This window comes from Aulostomus chinensis, chromosome 11 (assembly GCF_037954235.1).
Source record: "Aulostomus chinensis isolate RoL2024-O1b breed Wild chromosome 11, RoL_Achi_v1.0, whole genome shotgun sequence".
In the NCBI taxonomy this organism is placed as follows: domain Eukaryota; kingdom Metazoa; phylum Chordata; class Actinopteri; order Syngnathiformes; family Aulostomidae; genus Aulostomus; species Aulostomus chinensis.
The window spans coordinates 14,517,933-14,531,782 of record NC_141330.1 but is presented as its reverse complement, the minus strand read 5'-3'; the positions used below and the strand labels follow the sequence as shown (position 1 = coordinate 14,531,782).

At 43.3% G+C, this 13,850-nt stretch overlaps 1 protein-coding gene across 5 annotated transcripts in view; it reads right to left on the bottom strand.

Moving 5' to 3' along the window:
- ptprub (protein tyrosine phosphatase receptor type Ub) overlaps positions 1 to 13,510 on the bottom strand; it is a 181,427-nt gene extending 167,917 nt beyond the window's left edge. For 3 of the 5 annotated variants that reach the window (XM_086218782.1, XM_086218784.1, XM_086218786.1), the window contains exon 1: positions 13,237 to 13,510. In XM_086218782.1, the coding sequence (XP_086074908.1) occupies positions 13,237 to 13,306 (70 nt within the window). In that variant the 5' untranslated portion in view covers positions 13,307 to 13,510. The remainder of the gene's footprint in view (positions 1 to 13,236) is intronic. The other 2 variants (XM_086218783.1, XM_086218785.1) reach the window with 1 other exon arrangement.
- Positions 13,511 to 13,850: the final 340 nt, after the last annotated feature.

Genomic DNA, 13,850 nt, shown 5'->3' with positions numbered 1-13,850 from the left:
ACGATTTCTGCCAGAACAGCGGGTGGATAAACACTTAAGTAGGCTGCTGCCTTGTTAAGCCGGGAAAAGCTTGTGCAATACAAGTAAATGAACTAGGACCGCAAAAGAGCTCCATATAACTTTTGAAATAAAAGAGATGTTTCAGGTGCCAACGGCATTCAATATTTAAAAATACTAAATCATGTACTAATGCTTTAATGATCAATTACAAGCTTCTGACGGGACCAACTACCGTGACGCCAGGTCTGGCCTCGTCTTCTCTTCAAGCAGAATATGGGCTTTGTTCTTTCATGAATCATGGAGAAAAAAAAACACACTCTTGAATTATTCAAGTTAAAAGGGTTAAAGTTTATTTATCCGCTCCGAGGGAATCGCATTTTAACTTCAGTCACCCTCAGTACTGACACAGGAAATGATTCAGGCGTCACAAATCTACCGACCCAGCCCTGATAACATGTAACCGCTTTCCTTACCATGAACAGCAGCGCTGCACAATGTGGGGGCACACAGCGATTCAGCTACCAGGTTTCTAAAAATGGACGTATTGATATAGAAAAGAGATTATCACTCTGTTGACTTCACTTGTTCGTCCTCTACGTTCGTACAGCGGATGGAAGCTCGTGTGAGTGTTTGGGGGTGTCAAATGGAGGTTGGGAGTACTTGAATAGTAACAACTTAACTAGTTAAATGCAAACGTGTTGACTGTTCGTCCAAGCAGTTTAAGATGTTACAGGATTTTTGTCCAATGTTGATATTTAAAATAATAATTTGGCCAATAGATGATGGGCTTTTTATGGGGTTTTTTTTTTCTTATTCCACCTTTTATAGTGCAGGACGTTCAAAAAATTTGAAACGATCAGGATAAAAAGAATAATGATTTTGAAGTCTTTTAGCCTTTTATCATCTTTAAGGACAAATTCAATCCTACATGGGCAAAGTGTTACTGTCACACCAACCTCAACCACTGATACCTGGGACTGTCTTCTGCAGTGGCCAGCATCAGTCAATTCTGGTACTGACGCATATTTAACAAAGACTTTTAACTAAAGATGACAAACTTGATTTTTAACAAACTGGCAACCCAGATGTTTGTAATGGATGGCGAAAGCCTGAGTAGATAGAATATTAGCTGCTACAAAAAGATGTTATTTTCCATCTACTTACTTTGATTAAGGAGAGAGATTATTCAGCAAACGATGATCCAATGCTGGAACCATCTATGAACATCACATTTTCTTCACTATACATCTTCCTGTCAACCTCACCTTTCACCCACTCTTCTCCCACTATTAATTCTTACCAGAACATATCAACCGCAGGTGCAGCCACAGACATTTATTGCAACTAAAGAAATATCTTTCTTCCCCATCTCTGAGGAGAAAGGCGGACAGACCAATTTTAAATCCTTCAGCAGGAGCTTGTGGCGCCACAGGGACTCAGTGGACTTGGATAAATCCTCAGTTCCATGGCCTCAGCACTGAATGAGCCCCTTCCCCCAAGAGTGCATGTGCCTAACCATGCCAACAGGCGAGCGGTGAAGCGAGAAACCCTCCTCTGAGAGGTAAAACCTAGTTAATTCATTTGCAGTAATGACAGTCTGAACAGCCACTGCATCTGCCCAAAAACCACCGAATCCCAATCTCCCACTTTCACCAACACACGAGGGCTCACAGAATCAGACACCGGCTCCTTATTTCGGCTCAGAAAGAGGAATTAAGAAGTCAAGTTATCTGGGATAAGTGTTCTCCTTTTTTTTTTTTTTTTTTTTTCTTTTTCCTTTTCCTGTCAGGAGTGAATAAAGCCAAGTTACCCAGACGAATACATTCCTGTCTGCCTCTTGTTCTGGCAGCTTTACCTCAGACGTGCCTGAGTTAGCCAGTTCCTCTGAAGGGATTAGCACTTAAACACTGAGGAAAACAATTCCCTGTTCCCTTTTCAACAGGGTCAAAACAAAGAGCTGCTGCGTCACGTCATGCACTGATAACTCTCCACCTGCAGGAACATTCTCGACAATACAAAAGAAATAAAATGCAAAGGTTTGTTGTGAATGAGAGTCATTAAGTGACATGAGATGGGCTATTTGATGCAACCTTTTCTGTTCGGAACTACAGTGCCTAATACTCACATACTACCCGGGTCCTGTGTCTTTTCTAAAGGGCAACAAATGGCCTCACTTACAGAGGTGGTGCAGAGGGCTGCAAGCATCAGATTACCTTCTGCGTCTCATAATAAAAGCTATTGGGCTAACAAGCGGGGAGCTGTCTTACCACATGCTAAACACAGGCTATTCATTGCAGCAGCAAGCATTTCCTAAAGTAGAGGAGGGCAAGGACCCGAGGGGATCAGGCTTTTAGTTCTGCCTTACAGCTCGTTCACTCAGTTAATGAGAACATTAATTACATTCGGCGGAAATATCTCAAAAACAGAAAGCGTTTGTGTGCATTTGTGTTTGTGTGTGTGTGTTTCTGTGTGTGTGTGTTTCTGTGTGTGCGTGCGCGCGTACTCACTAGAGAGACGAACAATCATTCATGTTTCGTTTCAAAGGTGCTGGTGTAAGGCAAATATTTCTGAACACTGCTAAAATACCTCAGGGAGGTGTACAGCAAAATATTACCATTTTCTAATTATGTTGAGACAAATGATAAAAGTTAGAACGTGAGAGGAAGGAAGAAAAAAGGCGAGAAGGTGGAACGCTGCTGCACATTGTGGGTAAACAAAGCTATCTGCAGTAAAGCCTATCAGTGAAGGGCGAGGGATCTCTGCATCACCAGGGTTCTATTGTCAGTTGTCTTATTGTCACATGATACCACTGCTAAGCAGAGTAATACCCATATTAGCCACTATTCTCCTAATGCCTTTTCTCCTGTCCCTTTTGATCAGCCAACTTCCAGCCATAATCCGGGTCTAAGCTGGTTCTTAATTACCCTGGCTGTCCGTGCAGACAAAGACCAGGACCGACCTGCTCGGAGGTCTCTGTGTACTAACACAACACACAATGGCTGCAAAGTCTAAGGAGGATTCGAGCTTTTTGATCTTGGTGCCGCAATGTATTTATCATCAGAAGAATATGTGCAGTATGCTAATGTGTTCATTTGCATTTTCACACACACACGCACACACATACACACACACACACACACACCCACACACACACACACACACGCAGGGCGGACGAATAACAAAAGCTCCATAATCCTCAATGGCTGTGATTTATGGAAGTTTAAAATGGGCAAAGGAGTTCAGCAAATATTTACATATAATCAGGTGGGAACAATCGCATATCTGCTTCTTTTTCCACGTAAACAATGCACGGCGGTGTGACACCTACACACATGCAGCCGCAGCCAAGCAATAGTTATCTGTTTGAGCTCTTTGTTAACAACCCTCCCCTCCGCTCCTCCTCCTCCCTCCCCGTGGGTTCCCTGGACATTCTTGAATATTTCTGGCTTTGTGCTAATGTACGACACGCATCGGTGCCCTGCCTTTGGCTACACAGGGTTCACATTATTTGATGTGGCAAGAAGGTTTTCTATTCATATTAGCCTTTCCAAGCCGTTCTTTATTAAAAAAAAAAAGAAAAAAGTGCCATTTATATCAAAATGCCAAAAGAGAAGCCTCAAAATCTACCGGACAGTCCTCCAGAGCCGAGGGTTTGCTCGCAGCACAATCGTGCCTTCAGCATTTAAGAAACATTTTCTTCAGTGTACATTAAATATGAGCAGATTTTTAAGAAGCACTCGTGGGAAGTGCTTTTGTTTTGTTTTTTAAACATCATTTTACAGTTCGTGGGAATTGCAAACCTCTAATAGATGCATTTTCAAGTGCATCTGCTTTCAGGCTTTGAGTCAGATCAGAGCCCACCTCAATCCACCCCTAAGCCCCTCTTCTCTCAGGGCAATCAGGACAATTCCCACCCTCACCCCGCCTGGCAGGCCGAGCCAGCCAGGCATCACAGGGACAAACAAAGGTCTTTCAAACTGTCTGATGAGCTGTTTCTCTGAAACACCCAGTAGCTGAGCAATCACCAGCACTGGGGGAGCTGGAGGGCAACAGAGGGGCCTGAGTAGCCTGGAGGAAAGTTTGCAGAGGCCATCCTACCTGGTCTAGCTCACCTTTCTGAATCTGACCTTAACAACAAAGCCGTGTATTATAGGGAACTGAGTTGCATCTGTTTCTGACTGAGCAATAGAATAATAGCACAGTGATCTGAAGATAAAGGACACATATTTTTGCAGTCAGGATCCATCTCTCTTCATTAGTGTCCCCGCAGAGCTGAGTCAGACGCTGTCTAAATACACTGGGCAGCAAATACAGCTTTATCTCTTTGCCTCTGGGCAATCATGCCACATTGTTGAAAGAAAAAACACTGTCGTCACTGACTGACTCAGCTGTTAATGAGTGGCATGAGTTATGAATATTGCATACCCTGCCACTGGGGACGGGACAAAGAGGGTCAAACCCTGAAATGTCTTGGGCAACAGCCATCAAATTAAAAGTTACAAAAGATCCCCTCAGCTGGAATTCAGGCACGTTAAAGTGAGGTCATGTACGAGAGAGTTTCAAGAAGAGGAAGGCTGATGATGGCACTTGGAGAGAAATCAATAGGTTTTTCCTTTTGTTCCATCTCCTCTCCTTCAACACTTGATTCCCGCTAGTTCCTGAACTCTCTGAGCATTACATGACAAAACCTTTTCAACTCAGCCAGACACTGAGCATTGCTAGCATATCTCTACTACTCTATATCCCCACAGTTCTATTAACATTTAAATCAGGAACTGATACAATGCCCCAGCAATTCATTGTATCACGCAATAATGGCAATTTTTTTTTTTTTGTCTTCCAAAAACTCTCGCAGCGATTTGTAATTTTCTGCCACGCGGAACTGTGATGAAACCACACGCAACATTCACGTCGCTGTCGTGAAAACCGTGCGACCTCAGTGCTGCACGGGTCTCACGTTTCACTTCAACAACAGATTTCGCCCAAAATTAAGTCCTGCTACAAAACCAATTTGCAAGGTCCTTAAGCATCACATTATTGTTGAACTTTAAATCATCATACATGTCATTTGTTCCCAACATCTTTGAAGTCATCTGAGTGACTAGCACATGTGCTAGCACAACTGCTGTGACCTACCCACAACCCACAAGTGGCGGCGGTGGCGGCGGCAGCTGTCACCAGGGTGCCATGAGAAGGTTCGACACAGAGAGACGTGCAAGACCACGTCTCTGAAGTCGCCAGGTAGAAATATGTAGCTGAATAGAAAATCTGGAGTTCGATTTCATGCTGGGAAGCCTTCTTATACCGGGCTTGACTAAATCAGCACACTGGACATTATCTATGCTCTGTTACACTTTAATGCTTTTCAATTTCCACTATCCTAATAAAGTTTATGGGGAAGAGTGTCAGTGTAATCAGTGCGGGACACGTTGGGGTGATAAGTGTTTGGGTTCACGGCTGGGTCTCTGTGAGGATCCTCCCTCACCCACAGGTACCAGTCAAACCAGAAATACCTCTTCCCCTATCCAGACAAAAAAAAATGCTGTATCAATTACACCAGCTGGGAGAAAAATCGCCTGAATAGAATGTTTTGACTTTAAGAGGAGTGTAAGCAGCTCAAATTTCACCAACAACAGGTCAGCTCTGCAACCGGCCTAATCCTCAACTCTGACTCCAGTGACCCGGAGCGGTCGTTACTCGCCATGACAAACGGCAAAAGGAATCCGGCGGTGAATTTGTTGACACAGAGAAAGGTAAAGAGCTGAAACACGACCACAAGGCTAAATATAAACTGCTCAGGAGGCTTTCTTTCCTCAGGGTGGGAATAAGGAGCAGCGCTCGCAGCATCAGTCTTGTAGACCCACTTTTTGCAGTCGCTACCCCCGGGATGAAAACATGAAAACACAAGGACTGCAATGGCTGCAGCTCACAGCCTTGCTTACTTCTCTGCTGGATAATTACACATCCATGTGAGAGTGTGTGTGTGTGTGTGTGTGTGTGTGTGTGTGTGTGTGTGTGTGTGTGTGTGTGAGCGTGTGTGTGTGAATCTTCATACCCAATACCCCAGCTTTAAACACTGGACCATCTGTGTTGGATGATAAATTTCCATGTCCATCGTTCAGGCACAACATATGCTTTTAAGTGATAATGACTATAATGGTTCTGTCATTTTGGACCACTACATCGACGGGATATTTTGTAGCGTCTTTGTAATATATACAGCCTTCTTATGGAAATGAGACTCTCAGGCTCACTCTTTCATGTTTGAGAGGTTTCCTAGTTTTTCTCGTCCTTTACACGGCACAACACTGCTATCCTTCCACTGCTGCAAATATGTGCTTATGTCATGAAGTCCTGCCTGGCTGGATGGCTAATTGAAGGCCATCAGCATCCCACATGTCACTTTGATCAAATATAACTAAATGGACTTGCCAGAGTTTGAAAGATCAATACTGTGTTAATAACATCAGGGAGGGAGCGGAGATGCTAGCATTCTGGAAGAGACAAGTCCAGACCTCTGACTGGAAATCTCTCAGTTTTGGCATCTGTTACGAGGTGCTTGGAGGTGTCAAATAACCTTTTCCCACAGCAACTACCAGCACACAAGCAGGGTTTTAAAACACAGGTAAACCCAAAAGATGATTGAACTCTTTCAGGCGGACGAGGAGTTTTTCCATTTGCTTTATATGTCAAGTCTGTTTTTCACACTCAACGGTGAGTCAAACAATGTCAGAGCGCCGTGTATTTGGGGCCAAAAAGGCAACAGAAAAGTCGCATGTTACAGGCCGAGGCAACAAGCATTCATGATAGATGTACACACTCAAAAATGGAGGTACAAGACAACATTTCTACACTTACAGGTACATATTTGAGGAATGTTCACTCAAAACTTCATTTGTTTCTTCAAAAGTACATGACTTTCAAACGGGTTCAAGTGTTTGTACCCTTTAAAGGTACACCCTGATACTTCTTCCTTCCTTTTTGTGTTTCACGTTGCTAGTGGAGCCCTGACCCTAACCTCTTTGTTGGCTAGTGAGAGAGAGGGCGAGGGTGAACCTGAAGAATCCACAGAGGCAACAGCTCCAGCCCCTGCTAGCATCAGTGTCAAGACTGTCAGCCTGCACAGCAGGACTCTCATGCATGGCAAAACATCAGTGAATGGCTTCCTGCACTGATACAAAAAAAATTATGCTAATGCACACGCACATACACACGCACACACACAAACACACACACATGGACTTAAAAGAATCGCGCACATACATATTTGTATGCTGCATTTCCATCAACATGTTAAAAAAAAATGCATGGCATAGACACAGAGAGCATGTTTCAGATTAAAATAGTAAGTGCTCTTTGAATCACTTACCAAAAAAAAAAAAATGGAATGCACTTAAATTTGAAGAGTCTGGCCCAAAGCAGCATAAAAAAAAGTAGCAGAAGTGGAAAATTGTGTATAATTCTTTGCCGGATGTTGAGTCAAACATGAGCAAAAGCGTGAGCGTTCCCACAAAGTGCACAGAGCATAACAATTATTCGTGTTTCTCACCTAAATACTAATGAAAATATGTTGTATATACAAACCACTAAGCTGCTGCCTTGCTAATTTGCCCCCTTTCTCATTGGCCATTGTTTCATGGTCGTTTAACTCTTTTCCAAAGAAGGAAACGAGGTTTAATTTGTTTCCCACTTGTTGTTCCAGCTGACTTTTCCTGACCCTTTAATAATACACTTTCAATAAAAGAGACCGTGACAAGATAATAAGTGTCATGTATAATCACCTCTAATCAGCCCAGTTTCCCTCCGAGTGGTTTCTTTGTTGGCTTGCAGAATTGGCCGCGGAGACTCGATACGAGGGGGCGCAAACGCTCAGAGGAGGACTGAGCTGAATGGCGGAGAGAACGCGCGAAAGCAGCGATTTGGTCTCTGACTCCCTGATGCAACGACCAGTTCTTTCACTGCCACAGAAACATTGTTCCACACCTGTGCTTGACCTACCCGATGGACAAAAGGGTGGAACACAGCAAACTACATCACCAAAATCTCCAGAAATGTACTGTTCGGTGATCAATGTTAGGGTCTGGAAAAAGAAGATTACATGTGAACATTTCCTACGTCAACGAGCCTCAGTCGATAGATGTTCTTGTGTATTTTTTTTTCTTCTTTTTCCTTTTCAATTTACTCTCACAGACATTGTGTAGCTTCTGTAAAATTAAAGGTTTTGTGCGCCTGGGTGATTGACAGTTACAAGAGGGTGCACAATAGTCAGCAGCAAGGACTTACAAATATCCATCAGGCTTTGCTTCTTGTCTGTGAGGTTAAACGAAGGTTAAAAAAGTTGTACGAACAAATTTGTGCCAATACGAGTGAGGTCGAATCTTCTTATCCTAACTTCACAAGAATGTTTTCCTCACCTTAGGAAGCCTTACTTTTACTTTTCTACCACATTGTCTGCACCTCCTCATGTAATCGAATCAGCCGACCTATGAGTGCCTTTCCAAAACCAATCAGACATGAGGGAGGTATTTACTAAAAGGCCTATGAGCCTAACAGTGTGTCACAGATTGATGAACAAACACTGGTCAGTAGTTAAAGGTCGCACAGCGGCAGGATGTGCATCTGTGTTACGGGTTCATCCTTTTTTTAGCTCTATTATTTGTCTTTTTTGATGAGCATCTAACGAACTGTAAAATAGATGAGAGATCAGAAAAGTCAGCGTCAGAAGCGAACACCGAGTATTTCTACATTGAGTATTCAGGATTTAACTGTTAGAGATTAAATACTCTTAAAAAATTGTTCAAAGTAATTCAAGATTTGCTTTCTGGATTAATACCACGTTTGGAAAAGTCTGAAAGTCTTCCTTTGCTGGGAAACAGAAATGGTTTCAAAAGTAATGATGAGTCGTCATCAGGTCTTACCTGTGATTGTTTTTATCTTCTTTTATTTTAAGGTTGATCTTGAATTTGACTTTTGTCAGTGTTCCACTAAATCCTACAATTCATAGATAACTTTACAACTAATTTGTTTTTTTTTTACATGAATATCCATGTAAGATTTCCTGAAAAAAATGAATGAAAATACTTATCAATGCTAAAGAAAGCAAAAGATGAGCTGATTCTTCAGTGCAGGCACCAAAAACTCCACCAAATTTCATCTAAATTAGCCAGCTAGTTTTTTGTTGCGCAACACTGCTGAATGGCAAACAAGCAAACAGCTATGAGTACATAACCTAATGAAACAGTAACCAACACAACCTGTGTGTGTGTGTGTGTGTGTGTGTGTGTGTGTGTGTGTGCGCGCACGCGCGAGCTGCAGTACAACATAGAGACAACTCTGTGGACTCAGCACAAACCACAGGAACATGAGAAATGAGAGGCCTGATTGGACACACGCTCTCAGTGATGAGGAGATCCGCTCACGCCATCCAGCTGAATTCCTTCAACGCATACATCAGAACGCGGCTAAATTTCATCCTCCGGTCATGTGAGATGAGTAAGGCGATCTGGGGCGGGCTCTCCGCCGCATCACAATACCTCACAAACAAAAGAGGCAGCCTGCAGAGCAGAGGACTCCCATCATAAATGCCCTGTTTATTCACACACACACACACACACACACACATTAGTGCTGAAGGCAGACTAGCCACACACACACACACACACACACACACACACACAAACCAGCAGAAGCCCAACTGAGGCCTCAGATGAAAACAAAACAATCTATCTGAATAAATCCCAGCGTCACTCTCCAAAAATTCTCTCCTCTTTTTTCTTCCCCCCAAATTCCCCACCCTCCTTATTGCAAAGTTTTCCATCTGCTCTCTGAATCTCTGCCCGTGATCCCACAAAGATGGAAACCAACCAGCCTTTTCAGAGGAGACAGTCAGATCTAGGCCCAATCCACCACCGCCCCTCACCCTCTAACACACACAGATGGTGGCCTGGCTCCTGCAGCGAACACTTCCACTTTGTGGGTTTGCAGCAGCTCTGAGCTCCGAGGCAGAATTTGCTACATAATAGTGAGCTGTTTTTCACTTATAACAAGTCCTGAACCCCCTCGTCTTCTCTAGAGTCTAGACTAACCAGAATTTTTTTTAAAAAACAACAAAAAAAACCTGGAGTGAGATGAATCTAATCTTAATCTTGAGAGGAGGTTTTTAACAACTTTAGTCAGGTTGCTCCTCATTAAGCGGAGCGTCGTCTCGATCCTGATTAATCTCTTAAGTATCTTCCGTCTGTCTATCACCTGTTAATGCCTCTACTGTATCTTCTATTAAACCCTTTATGTCCATATGCGCCGGTGGTCCAATAACGTCTGCTAATACCACCGCTTTTGATGTTCACGCAGCGTAAACTTGAAAGTGTTTCTCATTCCACGCCATGTTTTAACTCCTCTGACTGGCTTCACAGCTCTTTTCATCTCAATCCAAGTGTTATCACTCAAATAAGACGCAAATAAATAAATAAGAGGAAATTCTGCCTTAACTTTAGATCAAACTGTGAAATGAGTCATGAGACGCGGAATAATTACAAGACTGGGATGACAACATTGGCTGTTAATGGAGGAGACAGATGGTAAGTGAACATCAACATTATTCCCGTAAGAAACAACCGTGGAGTGAGAGTGTCAGCCTGGGTTAAAATAAAGTAGGGTCGTAACCTTTTCGTGTCAGTGCAAATACATGTGAAGTTGATATTTCTGCTCTTATCAGCCAAACTACAGTCAGAATAAGAGTCCTCTATCATTCCATTGAGCTGACAGCCGTGAGGAAGAGTGAGAGTGGAAAATATGGGCTGGATCAGGTGAAAACTGCTGGATGGAGCGTTAAAGCTCTCCGGGTTGAGGTGTGGTCTTCGCATCATCAATCCGAGTGGAGGCGCTAACGGGATCGCTTTTGTGCCTCAACACGTCAACGACACGCGGCTGATATCGAAGCCCGCAACACTTCGGTTAACAAACTAAAAAAAAACTAAAAAAAACACCACCCAAAAAATAACTGACAGTGTGTAAATTTTTGTTGACAGACATTCTCGCACGGCCTCGGTGAAGCAACGCCATTTTAATTACCTGTGTGTGTGTGTGTGTGTGTGTGTGTGTGTGTGTGTGTGTGTGTCTGTGTGTGTGTGATTAAATCCTGCACAGAGCTCAGCCCATTCCTCTTAATGATCTGTTCCATTCAAGCTCTTCAGGGGACCCACTCTGCCTGCTCGCTCCTGTCGCTTCATTCTGCCGCCGCTGTTGCGTCTCTCAGGGACAGGTCACGCACACTTATGATGGCTACGATGAGGTTTATCAAACAGCTGCACTCGTGTTTGTGGCTTGTTGCTGTTGGGGGGGGGGGGGGTGGCGCAGTTTTGTTGAGTCTGATGTGCTTTGACCCCACAACAGTAAAAGGATATGATGGGGTTCGCGTTGGAGGGGGGTACTGGTGGACGGACACGGACTACAGACGCTGTATGATTGTTTGGACCAATACAGATACCAAGACCGATGTTTAGGGCTGAACGGTATTGGACTTTTTTGGCCAATATAAAATATAACAATATTTTACAACTGATTTGGCTAAAACACACTTCAACTTTCTGAATTTGAGAAGGAAACATCTCTTTTTTCTCTTCAGAAAAGCCCATAAATCCTGTTTATTGTTGTTTCCACGTCAATGGTAGCGAGTGAAGAAGAATGGACCTGAGCAACACTGAGTACAAATATCAGCCATTTGGCCCATATTGATACAGATATATGCTAATGATCTGCTGATAGCAGTGGCAGGCCGATACTATCCTGCATCACTGCCAATATTAACACTGTGACATCAGAGCCAATAGCCAAAAGCTCTAGATGCTGATATTTTTTTCGCATAAATATTCAAATTTTGAGCAAACACATGTAAATAATGTGAATATGAAAGTGTAATACTTTGCTTGATTTGCAAAACGTACAGAAAAGCCTGTCAGTCATATATTCAACACGCCGCTTCCTCGTCAGACGATTGGCAAATCCATTTTTTACTCATCGACTGAAACCGAAAGATGACAAGATGACCAATGGACCGTTGACTGATACCAATAGATTTAAAAAGTGGCTAATATAATATACTGATGTATCACATGATCCATATAAATAAATGAAAGGTCAGTTCCCATACAAGATAGTAACATCTAGTGTGTGTGTGTGTGTGTGTGTGTGTGTGTGTGTGTGTGTGTGTGTCAGTGTCCTTACAATATTTCACTGCACTGATATGGTCAGAGAATCAAAGCCCAGCCTCAGAACATCAGCGAGTCTCATTCACAGTTTGAAGCTTTCTATTTTACAAGTCTCTGTGTGCCTCTTCCACTCTACCTCGAAAAATAAATGGGAGCCTGTTTTGTTTTGTTTTTCAATTTTGCAACGATGCTTTCTTTCATTTGAATCCGTGAGAAACACTCCAGTAAAATAAAAGGAGAAAAAAAAATGAAGAGGAGACGGAAGGTGATGTTGGGAGCTACTTCACAAATGACATCAATGTGGGATCGTTTGAATTCAGCAGCCGTGTTACTACCCCGCTTGATTGCTAACAAAACAGAATAAGGGACATAATTCACACAGTTCCATCCAGTGAAAGCATTACGAGGAGGATAAGGCTGCCATGTCGTAAATATCACTGCAGGGTAAACTTTGCATTGATGCAGCTGTCTAGTCCAGCATGGAGCAGCTGCAGGTTATAGATGGCATCGCTGCTGGCTCCAGACTGTTGGTGACACTCTCAAATATTGATTTAATAGTCGAACTGTGCTGGGAGTCTCATTACGTTCACTTTAAATTGATTGATTTAGGAGTTTAGTCCACAAATGTGTGGCACATTTCGAGAGACTGGCTCCTTTAAAGCAGTCTTGGGCTCAAACTACTAACAGAGGCAGCGCAGTGTTGTTGGGGGAAATGGGAGCTTTTCCCCTTCAACCTGGCACAGTCCGAACACAATCATTATTACAGGCGGACACTGGCATTTTGAAAAGTTCATATTCACTTTTACAAAGTTATGAAGGAATGTCTTATGTAGATTTATTGCAAGTCTGTTCAACATTGTCCCATTTGTAAGTCAAGAGAAGCCGCAGCCAACCGCAGATAAAGGGGGGACAGAGGCGCAAAGTTAGCATCCTCGCCGGATTCGCTCCGCTTTTGCTTCAAGTTGACTTTCACCCACACGTAAAAACTTTAGCACCACGTTTAGGAAATCAGGATGAATATTAGCCTTACCTGTTGGCCCCTCGATACCATCGGCGTAGATCTGAACAGTTAAAATCAACAAAAAGGCGCAGGTGTTCATGGTGACGCTGTTTTAGTCCACTTTAAATGTGCAGGTGAGATCATTTCATTGACTCCGTGAGGTGGTAGAGTTGTCGAGACGAGCCCATCTATTCCCGCAGTTGTCAGTGAGTGGAGTTCCAGACGCACGGAGGGAGACGGGGCACAGCTACTTGTGCAAACTGACGTCAGGGTAAACAGTTCAGGGGAGAGATTTCTTTTCCCAATCCCACTTTCCTTCCCAGCCTCCACTTCTGCGCACACACCAAGTAGTAGGAGTGGAGCGCCTCCAAATGGCCGAACGTAGGAACAACACTCCCCCAGACCCCCCCCCCCCCCCTTCTCTCTCTTTTCAAACAAGGAGAGGGTTTATTTCACTCCATCCTTCTTCAACATTTCTTTTAATGTTATCGTTGTCACCAAACACAAAGCTATCTGCCCACATTATCTCTATTCAAATGTGCCAAACCACCCACATAAAACATCTTAGAATTCTGTTCAAGTCAAGGAAATCCACAAAAGCCCTCGGTGGACACAAAGGCAAGGTGCTGCCTTCTTCTTTAAGC